Consider the following 15,868-nt stretch of genomic DNA (forward strand, 5'->3'; position numbering starts at 1 on the left):
GACCGGCGCCAAAAACGGCACGAATCAGTCCGGCATCGCGCCGCCCCAAAGGCGAGGCATCTTGAGGGGCCGAGCCATCACCTTGAGGGGCTAGGCCCGCGCCGGACTGATTTCCGCCCCGCCAGCTGGCGGGAAAGGCCTTTGGTGCCCCGCCAGCTGGGGCGGAAATGACTTTGCCGTGCGGCACATGCGCGGGAGCGTCAGCGGCCGCTCATGGCATCCCTGCGCATGCACAGTGGAGGGGCTCTCTTCCGCCTCCGCCATAGTGGAGACCATGGCGAAGGCGGAAGGAAAAGAGTGCCCCCACGGCACAGGCCGGCCCGCGGATCGGTGGGCCCTGATCGCGGGCCAGGCCACCGTGGGGGCACCCCCCGGAGCCAGATCGACCCGCGCCCCCCCCGGGACCCCGGAGCCCACCTGCGCCACCTTGTCCCGCCGGTAAGAGAGGTGGTTTGATTCTCGCCGGCGGGACAGGCATTCCAGCAGCGGGACTTCGGCCCATCGCAGGCCGGAGAATCGCCGGGGGGGGGGGGGGGGCGCCAACCGGCGCGGCGCGATTCCCACCCCCGCTGAATATCCGGTGCCGGAGAATTCGGCAACCGGCAGGGGTAGGATTCACGCCAGACCCCGGCGATTCTCCAACCCGGCGGGGGTTTGGAGAATCACGCCCAGGATCTCAGGACATATATGGGGGATTGATGGCGAGGCCCTCTGTGGAGGATATAAAGTGGTAGTGGGAGGAGGAGTGAGGTATTTTAGGCAGGGCTATGGAGTGGGGCCCTGCGAAGGGTAAATTCGATCTCCTCGTGTGCGAGGCTACGCCTCATTGAGTTTAAGGTGGTGCACAGAGCACCTATGACCGTGCCGCGGGTGAGTCGGTCTTTTCCGGCGGTGGGTGGGGGGGGGGGGGGGGGGGAAAGAGGAGAAAGAGTTAGAGGATAGATGTGGGTGCTTAAGGGGACTGGCGGATCAAACTCATATGTTCTGGGCATGCCTGAAGTTAGAGGAGTTCTGGGAGTCCTTTGCGGGGACTGTGCCGGAGATTCTGGGCGTGAAGGTGACTCCAAGCCCATGGGTGGAGATATTTGGGATGTCAGAGGATCCCGAAGTGCAGGGGAGAGAGGCTGACGCGTTGGCCTTTACCTCCTGATAGCCCCGTGACGGATCTCGCTAGGGTGACGCGATCCAGAGCCGCCTAAAGTGGCGGGGTGGGTGAGTGACTTGGCAGAATTCCTTCATTTGGAAGAGATAAAATTTGCCATTTAGGGAGTCAGAGGGGGGTTCTTCTCGCAGTGGAAGGAGTGGTAAATGTCAGCGGGGTGGTGCTTGGGAACGTTTTACTGTGTTGGGTGTTATTTTTGTATTCTGTGTTATGATAATTCGGAACTGGGACCATAAGACCACAAGACATAGAAGCAGAATTAGACCACTCGGCCCATCGAGTCTGCCCTGCCATACACTCATGGCTGATATGATTCTCATCCCCATTCTCCTGCCTTCTCCCCATAACCCTTGATCCCCTTATTAATTAAGAACTTATCTATTTCTGTTTTAAAGACACTCGGCCTCCACAGCCTTCTGCGGAAATTAATTCCATAGATTCACCACCCTCTGGCTGAAGAAATTCCTCTTCATCTCGGTTTTAAAGGATCGACCCTTCAGTTTGAGGCTGTGCCCTGGGGTTCTATTTTCTCCTACTCCACATTCACTCTATCTAAGCCTCTCACTATTCCGTAAGACTCAATGAGATCTCCCCCGCACCAGCGTTCTAAACTCCATCGAATACAGACCCAGAGTCCACAACCGCTCCCCATATGACAAGTCCTCCTTTCCGGGGATCCTCTTTGTGAACCTCCTCTGGATCCTCTCCAAGGCCAGCACATCCTTCCTTAGATACAGGGCCCAAAACTGCTCACAATATTCCAAATGGGGTCTGATCAGAGCCTTATACAGCCCCAGCAGTACACCCCAGCTCTTGTATTCTAGCCCACTCGAAATGAATGCTAACATTGCATTTCCCTTTCTAACTGCCAATTGAACCTGCATGTTAACCTAAAGAGAATCTTGAACTAGGACTCCTAAGTCCTTCTGTGTTTCTGATTTCCGAAGCCTTTTCACATTTAGAAAATAGTCTATGTCTCTATTCTTCCTACCAAAGTGCATAACCTCACACTTTTCCACATTGTATTCCATCTGCCACTTCTTTGCCCACTCTCCTAGCCTGGTCAGATCCTTCTGCAGCCTCTCTGCTTCCTCAATACAACCTGTCCCTCTACATATCTTTGTACCATCTGCAAACGTAGCAACAATGCCCTAAGATGCTTAATGTATATCGTGAATAATTGTGGTCCCAACACAGACTCCTGCAGAACACCACTAGTCACCGGCTGCCATCTTGAAAAGGATCCCTTTATCCCTATTCTTGACCTTCTGCAAGTCAGCCAGTCCTCTATCCATGCCAGTACCCTGCCCCTAGTGCCATGTGGTCTTATCGTATTTAGCAGCCTGCTCCAGGACACCTTACCAAAGGCCTTCTAGAAATCCAAATAGATCACGTCCACTGGCTCTCCTTTGTCTGAAAATTCTGAGACCGTAATGAGGAAAATTAACAGATTTGTCAGGCATGACCTCCCCTTGACGAATCCGTGCTGACTCAGTTCTATTTCATCATGCACTTCTAAATACTCCGCAATCTCATCCTTAATAATAGACTCTAAAACCACAACTGAAGTCAGGCTAACCGGCCTATAGATTCTTGTCTTCTGCCTCCCTCCCCTCAACAGAGGCGTTACATTCGCCATTTTCCAGTCCTCTGGGACCCACCCTGCCTCCAGTGATCCTGAAAAACACCACCAATACCTCCAAAATCTCCTCAGCTACCTCCTTCAGAACCCTGGGGTGTAGTTCATCTGGTCCAGGTGATTTATCCACCTTCAGACCTTTTGGTTTCCCTAGCATCGTCTCCTTCGTGATGGCCACTACACACCTCGGCCCCCTGACCCTCGAAGTTCTGCTACGCCACCGGTATCTTCCACTGTGAAGTCTGATGCAAAGTAACTATTCAGTTACTCAGCCATCTTTGTTTCCTATTACTACTTCTCCAGCCTCAGTTTCCAGTGATCCAATGTCCATTCCTTTCCTCTCTCTTCTCGAAAAGAAACTCTTGCAATCTAGTTTTATACTACTAGCTAGCTTACACTCATATTTCATCTTCTCTCATCTTCTCCCGCTTATTGTCACAAGTAGGCTTCACTGAAGTTACTGTGAAAAGCCCCTCGTCGCCATATTCCGGCGCCTGTTCGGGGAGGCCAGTACGGGAATTGAACCCGTGCAGCTGGCATTGTTCTGCATTACAAGCCAGCTGTTTAGCCCACTGTGCTAAACCAGCCCCATATTGTCCTCTGCTTGCTTTCAAAGGTTTCCCAATCCTCTGGCTTCCCACTAATCCTCGCCACATTGTATGGAGGGAGAAATCGGGTTAGGGCATGGAGGGGTTTTGTATTCGGATTATGGTTTGTGGTGATGGTTATTTGTGTTCTGCAAGTAATTTGAAAATGCTTTGAATAAAATTTAAAACAAAAAGAACCCCGAGAGAGTTGAAGCGCTCAAGGCTACAGACCTGTTGAGAGGTCAGCCCTGCCGGCATGGGGCTGAGCTCTGGTGGGGGATGTTTGGAGTCTAACACCTGAACATCGAGATATCCAGCAGCATCTTCCTCATACTGATCTGAAGGAAAACAGGATTAAAAATTACTTCAAACACTGGAAGAAAGCGAGGCAATATTATATTTCCATACAATTTGCGTGTTAAAAAGGTGGAAGACATTAAAAGATAAATGGCATTTAACCAGGAACAGAATTTTTAAAAAGGAGGGCAGGGAAAACACTTCGCAGCTCAAAATGGTCCTCGGTACCTCTTCCCTCATCCTCCCCTTGAACAACATTTTTTTTTTTTTTTTTTTTTTTTTTTAAAAAGAGTACCATCTCAAATATCTCCCAGTTCTGATCACGAGTCTACACCTGAAAAAGAGTTCATTCATCGGCTCTCTCCGCAGATGCTATCTATTTTCTGGTGTGTTCGAATTTCCAGTGCCCGTAGTTTCTATGCTTCTGTTTATAAAGAGAGATTCCTTGATGCGTTAATTGGATACCCATCCTGTTCTCAGGTGTCAACTGGAGCAACGTTCAGTGCTCCAAGTAGGTCTGCTGGCCAAGGAAAATTTCAGTTTATAAAATAAATATCATTCAAGCTTCCCATGACTGATCGTTAGTCATTGTGGTGTTCAGGTTCAAGATGGGAGGGGACAGAAACCAGACAATTGGCAGACCCGTGTTTCGGAAAATTGGCTGCTGACTCTGGCGAAACTTCTGGATGAAGAATTGCGACCATCGGTGAAACATCGCGCACTGCCGAAAAGCGCTGCTGAAAATAGCCAGCATGATTCAGTAATGAAAGAGACAAAAGTAATCTTACTATATTAGGAACGGTGGCCAAATTGGCTTCACTCGTGTAAGCAGATGGTCTCAGTGCAAATCTGAAGTCTGCAGAAAATTTAACATTTTAAAATATCAGTTCCTGCCTTCTGCTTTGTCGTTGACAAAACTCAAAATGCAACTCCTAATTGCAATACTACTGCGAGTGCTTCCCTAAAAAGGTAGACCTCTATTTTTGGAGCAAGACAATAAGATTGCACAAGAAAAACTAATTGCAGCCAAGCTGGAAAGCCACACTCTGCAGATTAGATTACCCGAGCACTGAAGAGAGCAGCCACACGTTCAGAAACAGGCATCACCGGGCACTGTATACTATGCCCAATTTTCTTTTCCATTCGACGTGTGATGTGGAACAAGTTGTTGATTCACCATCACCTACTTGGCACCGCTATCGAAGGCCAATTTCGCCCCAGGTGTCAGCAGGTTGCTCATCCATTAAGAACGCCACAACCTATATTTTAAGCGCTAGCTGGGCTTAATAACTGAGCTGCCTGTTAAGGTGAAGGAGGAACAATCTCTGCAATCACAGTTAAATCCGAGGAACAGGCAACCAAAGGCTCTTTCCAGTAGATAAAGAAAAAAGAAAGAGGGCCAAATGGTCTTGCCCAACCACCTTGTGAACACATGATGTTAGTCCGCTCGAAAGCACTCGAGTCCCTCTGGACAGCAATCAGAATTCCTATTGAACTTCCACTCTCTGGCTCAGAATTCCAAATATCATTCCTAATGCCGGTAGCCCTCACCATGAATGAATGCTGCTTATTTAGCCCAGTTCTGGAATCGACCCCTACAATACACTTTCCAAATGCATCATTGGGGAACCCTCCAACTTCCTTATTCTGATGGTTTTGTTGCTGTAAATTTTGGTCGTCTTTAAAATAGTTTCTTTTTAAAAAGGCTGTTTTGTAGGGCAGCAAAAGGGATCCCTATGTCATGTTAACAGAGCATTAGTCTGGAACTAGCGTTCAGGGAAGACAATTGTCAGCATACAAGGAAGCAAGAAGACAAATGTTTGGAGAAGAAGGAATGGGTTAAAAGGCATGGTGGGAATGGGTTAAAAGGCATGGTGAAAAGAGCGAAACATAGCGGTAGGATTAAGATAACTAACAAGGGCGGTTTGTTGGGCCAACGGCTCTTTCAGGTTTTTCAACAAGAGCCTCTCAACAATCCTAGCCCATCTTCCCTATTTGAGAAGATGTTAAGTCCTGATTATCAAGTTTTGACTCATTCGCAAATGCAGCCAATAAGATCCAAAATGTCCGATAGTTTGTACACAACTTTAAAACACTGGAGAAAATGCATCTTCCAAGAAGTCTCGAGACAGAAGAATGACATTTTCCACCTTAATAGAGACAGAGTTTTTACAACACGGAGAGAGGCCCCTCGGTACATCGTGTCCACGCTGGCCATCAAGCATTTGTTTACTCTAATCCCATTTTCTAGCACTTATGATATTTCAAGTGTTCATCATGTTACGAGGGTTCCCACCACTACCACCCTTTCAGGCAATGCGTTCCACACGCTCACCACCCTCTGGATGAAAAAGCTTTTCCTCATGTCCCCTCTAAACCTCCTGCCCCTTAACTTAAAGATGCCCCCTTGGTTATTGACTCCTCCACTAAGGAGGAAAGGTTCCTTCCTATCCAACCGGTGTTCTTCATAATATTGTACACCTCAACCAGGTCCCTCCCTGAACCTTCCCTGCTCCAAAGAAAGCAACCCCAGCACATCCGGTTTCTCTCAATACCGGAAACACTCCAGCAAACGCAACCTGGCGAATCTGCTCCGCATCCACTCGAGTGCAATCACTTCCTTCCTACCGTGTGGTGACCAGAACGGCACACCGTACTCCAGCTGTGGCCTAACCAGCGTTTTAGAATCTTACTGGAAAGTCATGGTATTAATTATAATTAAAGAGCCCAGGATGCAATTCAAACCAATTAGCAATACCTTGAGGCTCTCTCTTTTGAAGGAATGATACTTTACGCATTACGGCATTTTTTGTCTTCTCCAGCCCGTCTTTAGTCCCGTTCCTTGCCGCCTTCATTAGCTGCTGCATCTGGCGTGAGGAATAATATGACTGTTAATATGCATGTGCATCAGAGCTGGCATCTTCCTACCAGTGACATCAATAAAACGGAGGTTGACGCGATCTGGAGAGATCACTCCTTCAGGAAACTGTTCTTTCACAAAGAGCCAACCAAAAGCAAACTTCAAGCAGAATCGTTCTGACGAGTTTTATTTAAAAATGAAGAAAAGGTCCAGAGTGACACAAATAATTTCTAGCTTCAAATTTCTCCCACCCAGTTATTACTTTGTGTTGCAGAAACAAGGAAAGAAAGTTCAAAGATCTAAATACACAAGCTCTACAGGTTCGCCATTCATCTTCAAGTGTTGAAATAAAAACACTTTTGAACTATTACCAGTTCTAATTTTCTAACTTTCTAAAACCCACAATTTCCATCACCAAACCGCATCTTCTATTTCTTATGATCTTGGGAGAGGATTTGGCCATTCAGCCCATCGAGCTTGCTCCGCCTATTCAATAAGGGATCACATGGCTGATCGGACTGCGGCTTTAACTCCCACTTCCCTCGCTCCATCCCTAATCCTTTGCAGATCAAAAATCTCTCTTGAATATGTTCAATGACCCAGCCATCATTGTTCTCTGGGGTTGACAATTCCAAAGGCTAATGATCTGCCGAGGAGAAGGAATTCCTCTTCAGCCTTATTTTGAAACTGTGCCCCCTAGCTCTGGATTCCCCCACAGTGGGAAAACATCCTCTCAGCATCTACCCAATCAAGCCCCTCAGAATCTTACATGTTTCAATAAGATCACCTCGCATTCTTCTAAACTCCAGCGAGTGTAGTCCCAACCTGCTCAACCTTTTCCCACAAGACAACCCTTTTGTCTCAATCAGCCTGAAACCTTCTCTGAAGTACTTCTAATGCAAGTATCTCTCTCCCCACCCCTCTCCTCCTGCTCCCTCTCCCTCTCCCCCACACTGAAGAGGGGAGGTCAAAACAGTATGTGTTAAGCGTGGTGCAGTCTCACCAATGCCCTGTACTCATTTGTTTCACCTTGGTGACATTTTTCAATGTGCAAACCAGGGAAATTGAAACATTAGACAGAGCACTCCATTTTTAAAAAAAAATCATAAATGGGGGATCCAAAGAGCTACACTGAATCATGTAATAACCGGTGCACCTGCAACGTTGCCACATTAAAAAAAAAAATCAGCAAGCCAAGGAATAGCAGTATTGCAAACTGGAACATTGCCCAAGTATCGGTTAGATGCAGAGTGAAGCGTTCTGTACTCTTCAACCTCAGAATACATCCCCATTGCTATAGCATCTCATCTTCCGATCCAGCCATCCTGTGGCACCTTGCCCACAGGGAACTGAGCTGAGTGTCCTCCTATGATCAGACTCCGGAGCCTTTGCTGCAACATAAAAGCCTCATTCCCCAGTACCAGTGCCGCTGGGGATTCTCTAACCTGAGAGAAGTAGAAAAGGTGGAGAGGTACCTTGCAGTCATACCGCTGTTTCAGCTCCTGTACATCTCTGCCCCTGACTTTCATGGCCAGGAATTCTCTCTTAGTCCTGGCGTACTTCTCCTTCAGTCTATTGAGATCCGGGGAAAGCTGAGCAGCAACCAGGAGAAGAGGATGAGCATAAGAAAGAGAAATAAAGATGGGTGGCAGAGGAATAGAAGTGCATGAGAGTTAGTGACGTAGTATGAAAAGACACGGTGACGTTAACATTCAAAAATGGAGGCCCAGTACCGCTACCATCAGGGTGCAAGCACTGCAGACAGAAATGAAGTTGATGCTGGAGGTCAGGTTTAGGTGCTAACCCTGCTAGCTTTACAATTTCACCAAAGATCAATAAAAGTCTTGCTTTGATCATGCTGGCACCAGAAAGCGACATCTGCACCAGGGGTGGACGTCACTCTAAAATGTTCAGTGCAAGAGTGGGGCAAGCACAGTTGAAGCAAGGAGTGTGTCCTATGCAGGAGAGTCAAGTACACAATGACACTAGAAAGAACGAGCTCCAGGTCCAAAAGTGTATCCAATCCAAAATACAATACATCACCCAAGCAAAACTGAAATGTACGACTATTAAATGCAAGCATTTCCAATATTGGTCCAAATTTGCATTTCATCTCCAGTATACTGTCAACAGGGAATGTCTAGAAACCCATGCATGCTATATACTGCACTTAACGCTGGCAGGGAGGGTCCAAGTGGTGAAAATGAATATTCTGCCGAGGTTCTAGTTTATCTTTCAAGCTCTCCCGAACTTTATACCAAAGTCCTTTTTTCGGAAGGTGGACACGATCTTTTCTGACTTTGTATGGCCGGGGAAGGCGCCGAGGGTGGGGAGGACCCTGCTACAGAGGCAGAGGCAGTAGGGGAGGGCTGCGTTACTGAACTTGCTTCATTATTATTGAGCGGCGAATGTGGACAAGGTGTGGCGGTGGTGGGAAGGAATCTTGCAAGGGTCTAGTTTGAGGGCTATGGTGACGGCAGCATTGCCAATGGCCCCGAGTAGGTATTCAAGGAGCCCTGTGGTGCAGTCCACGGTGAAGATATGGAATCAGTTGACGAGGCATTTTAAGGTGGAAGGGATGCCAGTGCTAACGCTGCTGTGCGAGAATCATGGGTTTGAGCCGGGGGGGGGGGGGGGGGGGGGGGCAATATTTGGGGTTTCGGAGAAGCCGGAGCTCATGGAGAGGAGGAAGGCCGATGTCTTGGCCTTTGCCTCTCTGATTGCACGGCAGCGAGTTTTGCTGGCGTGGTTGTCGGCATCGCCACAGGGGGTAGCGGCCTGGTTTGGTTACCTGTACGAGTTCCTGCGGTTAGAGAAGATAAAGTATGAGTTAAGGGGCGTTTGAGGAAAGGTGGGGGACGTTTGTGACCGTGTTTGAGGGGCTGTTCATCGCGTGGGTGGGAGGCGGGGGGGGGGGGGGGGGGTGAAAAGGGGGAAAAATCTGTACAGAACAGACTGTATAGTTGATTGTTGGGAAGTATGTTTCCCGGGGTGTTTATTCACTGTACCCTGCTTTGATACAAATTTGGAAAATACACTTTTAAAAAAAATAAATGAAACCCATGCATACCACAGCCAACGACTCAATTATAGCACGTCTTACTAAACCAGGGGCTTCCCAAGTTTGTTTCCATCTGTAGCCAGTCCCCAACATTGCCCAGTTACGATAACCTAATGCTAGAGTGAAGAGATAAAATGATGGGCATGCTTGATCTTGCCAACTAAGCAAGCAGCAGTTCCTTCTCAACCCTTCATGCACTTGTATTGTACGAAAGGTAGTTCCCTCCTTTATCAAAATCCTCCCCAATAATCTGCCTGTTTACTCATGCAGTATTTATTCTGTAATCATCCTCCTTGAACATTAGACTCCTAGTTTAATGCCTCCATGAGATCACGTACATATTCACTGAATCCGGTCAGATTCACTGTTGCCTTTTATTCACCCACAGAAAGAGCAAGCGGTACATCAAAATATTTACATGTTACATTTCTCGAGTGATTGGACCCTCTGGATGGGATCCTCCGGTTTCGTCCATGGTGGGACCCATTGCGAGTGAGTACGGAAAATTTGGCAATCCAGCCAAAACTCAATTCACTGTCAGCGGCACGGAAAATCCCAGCCGCAAACGAGGGCAGAGATTTTCAGCCTCGATGCCACTCCCGTTAGGAACCGACAACCTGGACTCCCCGTACATCTGACTAATCTTTCAACAACCATCACCCAAAATCTTCAGCAATGCAGTTAAGGTACAACGAGCCGATTCATTTCAAAACACAAAGCATTATTGCATTAGTTTTCGTGCAACCTTATCAGAAATTGAAGAAAGCCCGCTGAAGAGAATGTTTGAAAGACCCAGGACTAGAACGGTTCTGGCATTTGAATCCGAATAATTTGTGGTCACAGCCATAGGTGAATAAATAACTCCTGTTACAAAGTATTCCCAAACACGTGCGACCCTCAGTGCATCTGCAAGTATTATGCAACCAGCAGTGAACCATAAATTAGCAAAGCTGAAGAAAATAAAACTTTTGTGCAATACACCACAATAAAAATATGGAACATAGACAAGCCTATCGTCAGTAACGGCTCCGCCAATCAGAGTTGACTTGCCAACCAATCAGCACCTTCATTCCCTGGCGCTTTCCCCATGGCAACACCTCTGCCAGTCAGAATTGATTGCCAACCAATCAGCACGCTTTCTTCCTGCAGTATGAATTATGATCATTTGAATTTGGCATTGTGTTTGTTCTGATGAGTGGAAAGGTGAAAAGCTTCACGGCAGCACATTGGTGGAGTGGTAAGCACTGCTGCCTACGGCGCTGAGGACCCGGGTTCGATCCCAGCTCTTGGCCACTGTCCATGTGGAGTATGAACATTCTCCCAGTGTCTGCTTGGGTTTTACCCTCACAACCCAAAGATGTGAAGGGTAGGTGGCAAATGTTTTTTTTTTAAATAAATGAAATGCTTCGACAACGTGTCTCTCTTTTCAGTAATATTTTCCTAAATGTTCAGACCTCTATTTAGTTCACACACGTTATTCCGCTCATACTATTTTTAAAAATTAATTTACGGGATGTGAGCAACACTGATTAGGACAGCATTTACTGCCCATCCCTAGTTGCCCTTCAGAAGGTGGTGGCAAGGTGCCTTCTTGAACCGCTGAAGTCCTTGAGGTTTAGGAACACCCACTGTGCTGTTAGGGAGGGAGTTCCAGGATGTTGCAAGAGTGAATAAACGGCTATAGCTTTCTAAGTCAGGGTGGTGAGTGACTTGGAGGGGAACCTCCAGGTGTTGGGGTTCCCAGGTATCTGCTGCTCTTGTCCTTCTAGATGATAAGTGGTCGTGGGTTTGGAAGGTGCCGTCTTGGAGATGGTACTCACGACTGCCACTGTTCGTCAGTGGTGGAGGGATTGAATGTTTGTGGAAGGGGGGGAAATCAAACGGGCTGCTTTGTCCTGGATGGTGTCGATCTTCTTGAGCATTGTTGCAGCTGCACTCATCCAGGAAGTGGAGAGTATTCCATTACACTCCTGACTTTTAGATGGTGAACAGGCTTTTTTTTGTGGGGGGGGGTGGTGGGTTGCCTGGCACTTGCGTGGTGCGAATGTAACTTACTACTTGTCAGCCCAAGCCTGGATATTGTCCAGGTCTTGCTGCATTTGGGCATGGACTGCTCCATTATCTGCGGAGTCACAAATGGTGCTGAACATTGCTCAGTCGCAGTCATCCGTAAACATCCCCACTTCTGACCTTATAATGGAAGGCCAGTCATTGTTGAAGCAGCTGAAGATGGTTGGGCCTAGGACACTATGCTGAGGAACTCCTGCAGTGATGTCCTGGAGCTGAGATGATTGACCTCCAGCCACCTTGCGCCAGGTATGACCCCAACCAATGGAGAGTTTTTTTGACTCTAGTTTAGCTAGGGCTCCTTGATGCCATACTCGGTCAAATGCTGCCTTGATGTAAAGGGCAGTCACTCTCACCTCTGGCATTCAGCTCTTTTGTTCATGTTTGAACCAAGGCTGTAATGAGATCAGGAGCTGAGTGAACCTGGCGGAACCCAAACTGAGCGTCCGTGAGCAGGTTATTGCTAAGTAAGTGCCGCTTGATAGCACTGTTGATGACTCCATCCATCACTTTGCTGATGGAGAGTAGACGGTTAGGGCAGTAATTGGCTGAATTGAATTTGCCCTGTTACTTGTGTACAGGACACAACTGGGCAACTTTCCACATTGGCAGGTAGATGCCAGTGTGTAGCTGTACTGGAACAGCTTGGCTAGAGGTGCAGCAAGTTCTGGAGCACAAGCCTTCAGTCCTATTGCCGGGATATCGTCAGGGCCCATAGCCTTTGCAGTATCCAGTGTAATTTGCCGTTTCTTGGCATCAGGGAGTGAATCGTACTGATTGTTTTCGGTCAAGCTTTCCATTTATTTCCTCCTTTCAACAACAACCATCTGCACTTATTGAGCACCTTTAAGAATGGAAAAAAAAAATTCCACAGTGCTTCGCAGACCAGGTTCAACCTGGTCTCCGAATCTTCTTCCTGCCCACCCCAACCAAAGCTGCAAGCATTAATACAAAGAGCACACAATCCCTGTAGACATATAATTTACGGTGCAGAAGGAGGCCATTTGGCCGATTGAGTCCGTACCGGAAAGCTGGAACAGTAAGCCAGAATTCCTACAGAAATCCCAGATAGCCAGAGGTTAACTCAATGAGTTCTCAACTTTCAAGAAATCCAAATCATATATTTATAAAAGGGAATACCACATTCATACTTAAGTGATTCATTCAAGACATACAAAAGTTCTAAATGGTCATTTAAATCTCCTGAATGCATTTTATTCCCCTTGAAGCAGAACAAAGCATTCAAGTTTGGACATTAAATCAGAGTTGACAAGGTCAGAAGCTCCAAGCTTTGAGCCAAATAGCAATTTTTAAAAGACTATACTGTCAAAGAATGAATTGCCAAAGCATGAAAATAGGATTCCCCAACGGGGCAGACATGCAAATCCAGGTGACCTTATTTCTTAACCACTCTGGATAACTAAGACAAAAGTGATCCATAGACTGTGCTTCTTCATTAGCTCTGTGACACGTTATTAGTCTCTATGTCGATCGGAGCTCACATCCACTCTTCACACCCTCATCATTACACCCAGCCAACGCCTTCTTTGGTTACTGAAGCCAAGCCACGATTTTTTCCCACCAAGTCCTGCATATCAAACTCACCAAGTCCTTTGGCCTTAGGGGGCAATGCATTTTATTTTTGTCAATACAGTAAACATCAAGGGCAGCATTCTCCAGTCCCCCAGCCGCGTGTTTCTCAGTGGTGCGTCGGTCGCTGGCGGTGGGATTCTCTACTCCTGCCGGTTGTCAGCGGATTTGTCGGTGAAGCCACCCCACGCCGCCAGGAAGCCCGCAGGTGGGGGTGTGCTGCCAGCAGGAAAAGAGAATCCCGGCCTGTAATAATTTCCATGGTACTTTGTGCTTACACCACTATTTTGTCAACCCTACTGTTATTCAGTCTGGGCTTTCAACTCATACAATCAGTTTCCCAACTCAAATGGACTTTGGACAATTATTTTTTAGGTTCTGTCACTCTCCAGTTCATTCCCCCCCCCCCCCCAAATTAAATATAAATCGGATCCTTCAACATAAACCACCAAGTCCACCAACTAAGCTCCCTTCACTTCCACTGTCAAATGTTCAATCCAAATTTGGATTACCAAACTACACCCACTGCATAAATGCTTCTTCAAAGTCTCCAGATGACACCACTTCACTTTCTGTGCAATGCCTGGCTAAACAATACACATCTTAACTGCCGTAAATCCAAATCTGTACAATCTTGAGGGCAATGTCCGTCTCCCTGGCAGCCAAGCTGCGAATTCAGACTTCACAAACTATTTGGTTAAGTATATTGATGTTTGGTGACATCATTGATCACCATGGCTTTTCACCTTTGGCTGAAGGACAGCTTTGGACTTTTGCTGCTCTCCACCAGGTTTATTTTCTTCATCCGAGTGTTCGTCGTAGCTCTCAAATTCGCTGGAACTCCAACCGTCTTCAAGCTGTGCCGGACTGGTGCAACTTGCTTCTCGATTGACATCATCGTAGATCAATTCATCCATGGGCACTGTGCAAAGTGAAATCACAAATGGAAGCTTTTAAACCCCAACGATTGGTAAAGCCAAGTTTCAACAATATCAATACGCTCTTAGAGGAATTCCAATGAAAATAGTTTAACACCAAGGCCTTGGTCTGCACTCCCAAGAGAAAAGCAAAGATACAGATTTGATATAAATATGAAAATCCCGAGTAGTGATCTGCCATTGTCAGAATAATTGAGCAAAGTACAAATCATACAATCCCTACAATGCAGGAGGAGGTCATTCGGCCCATCTGCACGGACCCTTCGAATGAGCACTCTACCCCGCCCTATCCCCATAACCCTTTAGTTTAACCTGCACATCCCTGGACAATAAAGGGCAATTTAACTTGTCCAATCCACTGAACACCCACATCTCTGGACTGAGGGAGGAAACCAGAGCACTCGGAGGAAACCCACACAGACACAAGCAGAACGTATAAACTTCACAGTCACCCGAGGATGGAATGGAACCCGGGTCCCTGGAGCTGTGAAGCAGCGGTGCTAACCATGGTGTCATCGTGCCACCCCTTTCAGCCTTATTTTCCTCCATGCATTTAGGGTTTTTGCGGAGCATAGATACAAGTATCCAAAGCTGTTTGGATTCTAAACATCAAAATGCATTTTGGAAGGGCTAATGCAGGTAGGGAATATACAGTGAATGGTAGAACCCTCAAGAGTATTGAAAGTCAAAGAGATCTAGGAGTACAGGTCCACAGGTCATTGAAAGGGGCAACACAGGTGGAGAAGGTAGTCAAGAAGGCATACGGCATGCTTGCCTTCATTGGCCAGGGCATTGAGTATAAGAATTGGCAAGTCATGTTGCAGCTGTATAGAACCTTAGTTAGGCCACACTTGGAGTATAGTGTTCAATTCTGGTCGCCACACTACCAGAAGGATGTGGAGGCTTTAGAGAGGGTGCAGAAGAGATTTACCAGAATGTTGCCTGGTATGGAGGGCATAAGCTATGAGGAGCGATTGAATAAATTCGGTTTGTTCTCACTGGAACGAAGGAGGTTGAGGGGCGACCTGATAGAGGTATACAAAATTATGAGGGGCATAGACAGAGTGGATAGTCAGAGGCTTTTCCCCAGGGTAGAGGGGTCAATTACTAGGGGGCATAGGTTTAAGGTGAGAGGGGCAAAGTTTAGAGTAGATGTACGAGGCAAGTTTTTTTACGCAGAGGGTAGTGGGTGCCTGGAACTCACTACCGGAGGAGGTAGTGGAAGCAGGGACGATAGGGACATTTAAGGGGCATCTTGACAAATATATGAATAGGATGGGAATAGAAGGATACGGACCCAGGAAGTGTAGAAGATTGTAGTTTAGTCGGGCAGTATGGTCGGCACGTGCTTGGAGGGCCGAAGGGCCTGTTCCTGTACATTTCTTTGTTCTTTGTTAAAGGTTTGATGTTTACAACTCATTGGAGGCATTCGGAAACATGAGCCTGGATTTTCAGGGAGCCAGAACAAATCCAGAGGCATTTAAAAATGGCAGGCTGGATCCAATGCCAGGATTGCCAGTACCCCCAATTGTGACTGGTGGTATAAAGGTGTGAGCAGCGAGCCCACACCATACCCGCCCGAGCTACCCAGCTCCATTATGGGCGCACGCTTCTCCTAGCCCCTCATAACATTTAGGGAGTCGGCCCAGCTACTGGGTGACCCATGG

General features: G+C 47.2%; 1 protein-coding gene across 1 annotated transcript in view; it reads right to left on the bottom strand.

Annotated features, from left to right (window-relative positions):
• Positions 1–15,868, bottom strand: part of LOC140392781 (rho guanine nucleotide exchange factor 10-like protein) — a 241,350-nt gene that overhangs the window by 82,551 nt on the left and 142,931 nt on the right. Inside the window, 4 exon segments of the mRNA XM_072478416.1 lie at positions 3,620–3,726; positions 6,444–6,552; positions 8,021–8,137; positions 14,010–14,185. Of these exon segments, the coding sequence (XP_072334517.1) occupies positions 3,620–3,726; positions 6,444–6,552; positions 8,021–8,137; positions 14,010–14,185 (509 nt within the window).

This window comes from Scyliorhinus torazame, chromosome 16 (genome assembly GCF_047496885.1).
Source record: "Scyliorhinus torazame isolate Kashiwa2021f chromosome 16, sScyTor2.1, whole genome shotgun sequence".
NCBI lineage: Eukaryota > Metazoa > Chordata > Chondrichthyes > Carcharhiniformes > Scyliorhinidae > Scyliorhinus > Scyliorhinus torazame.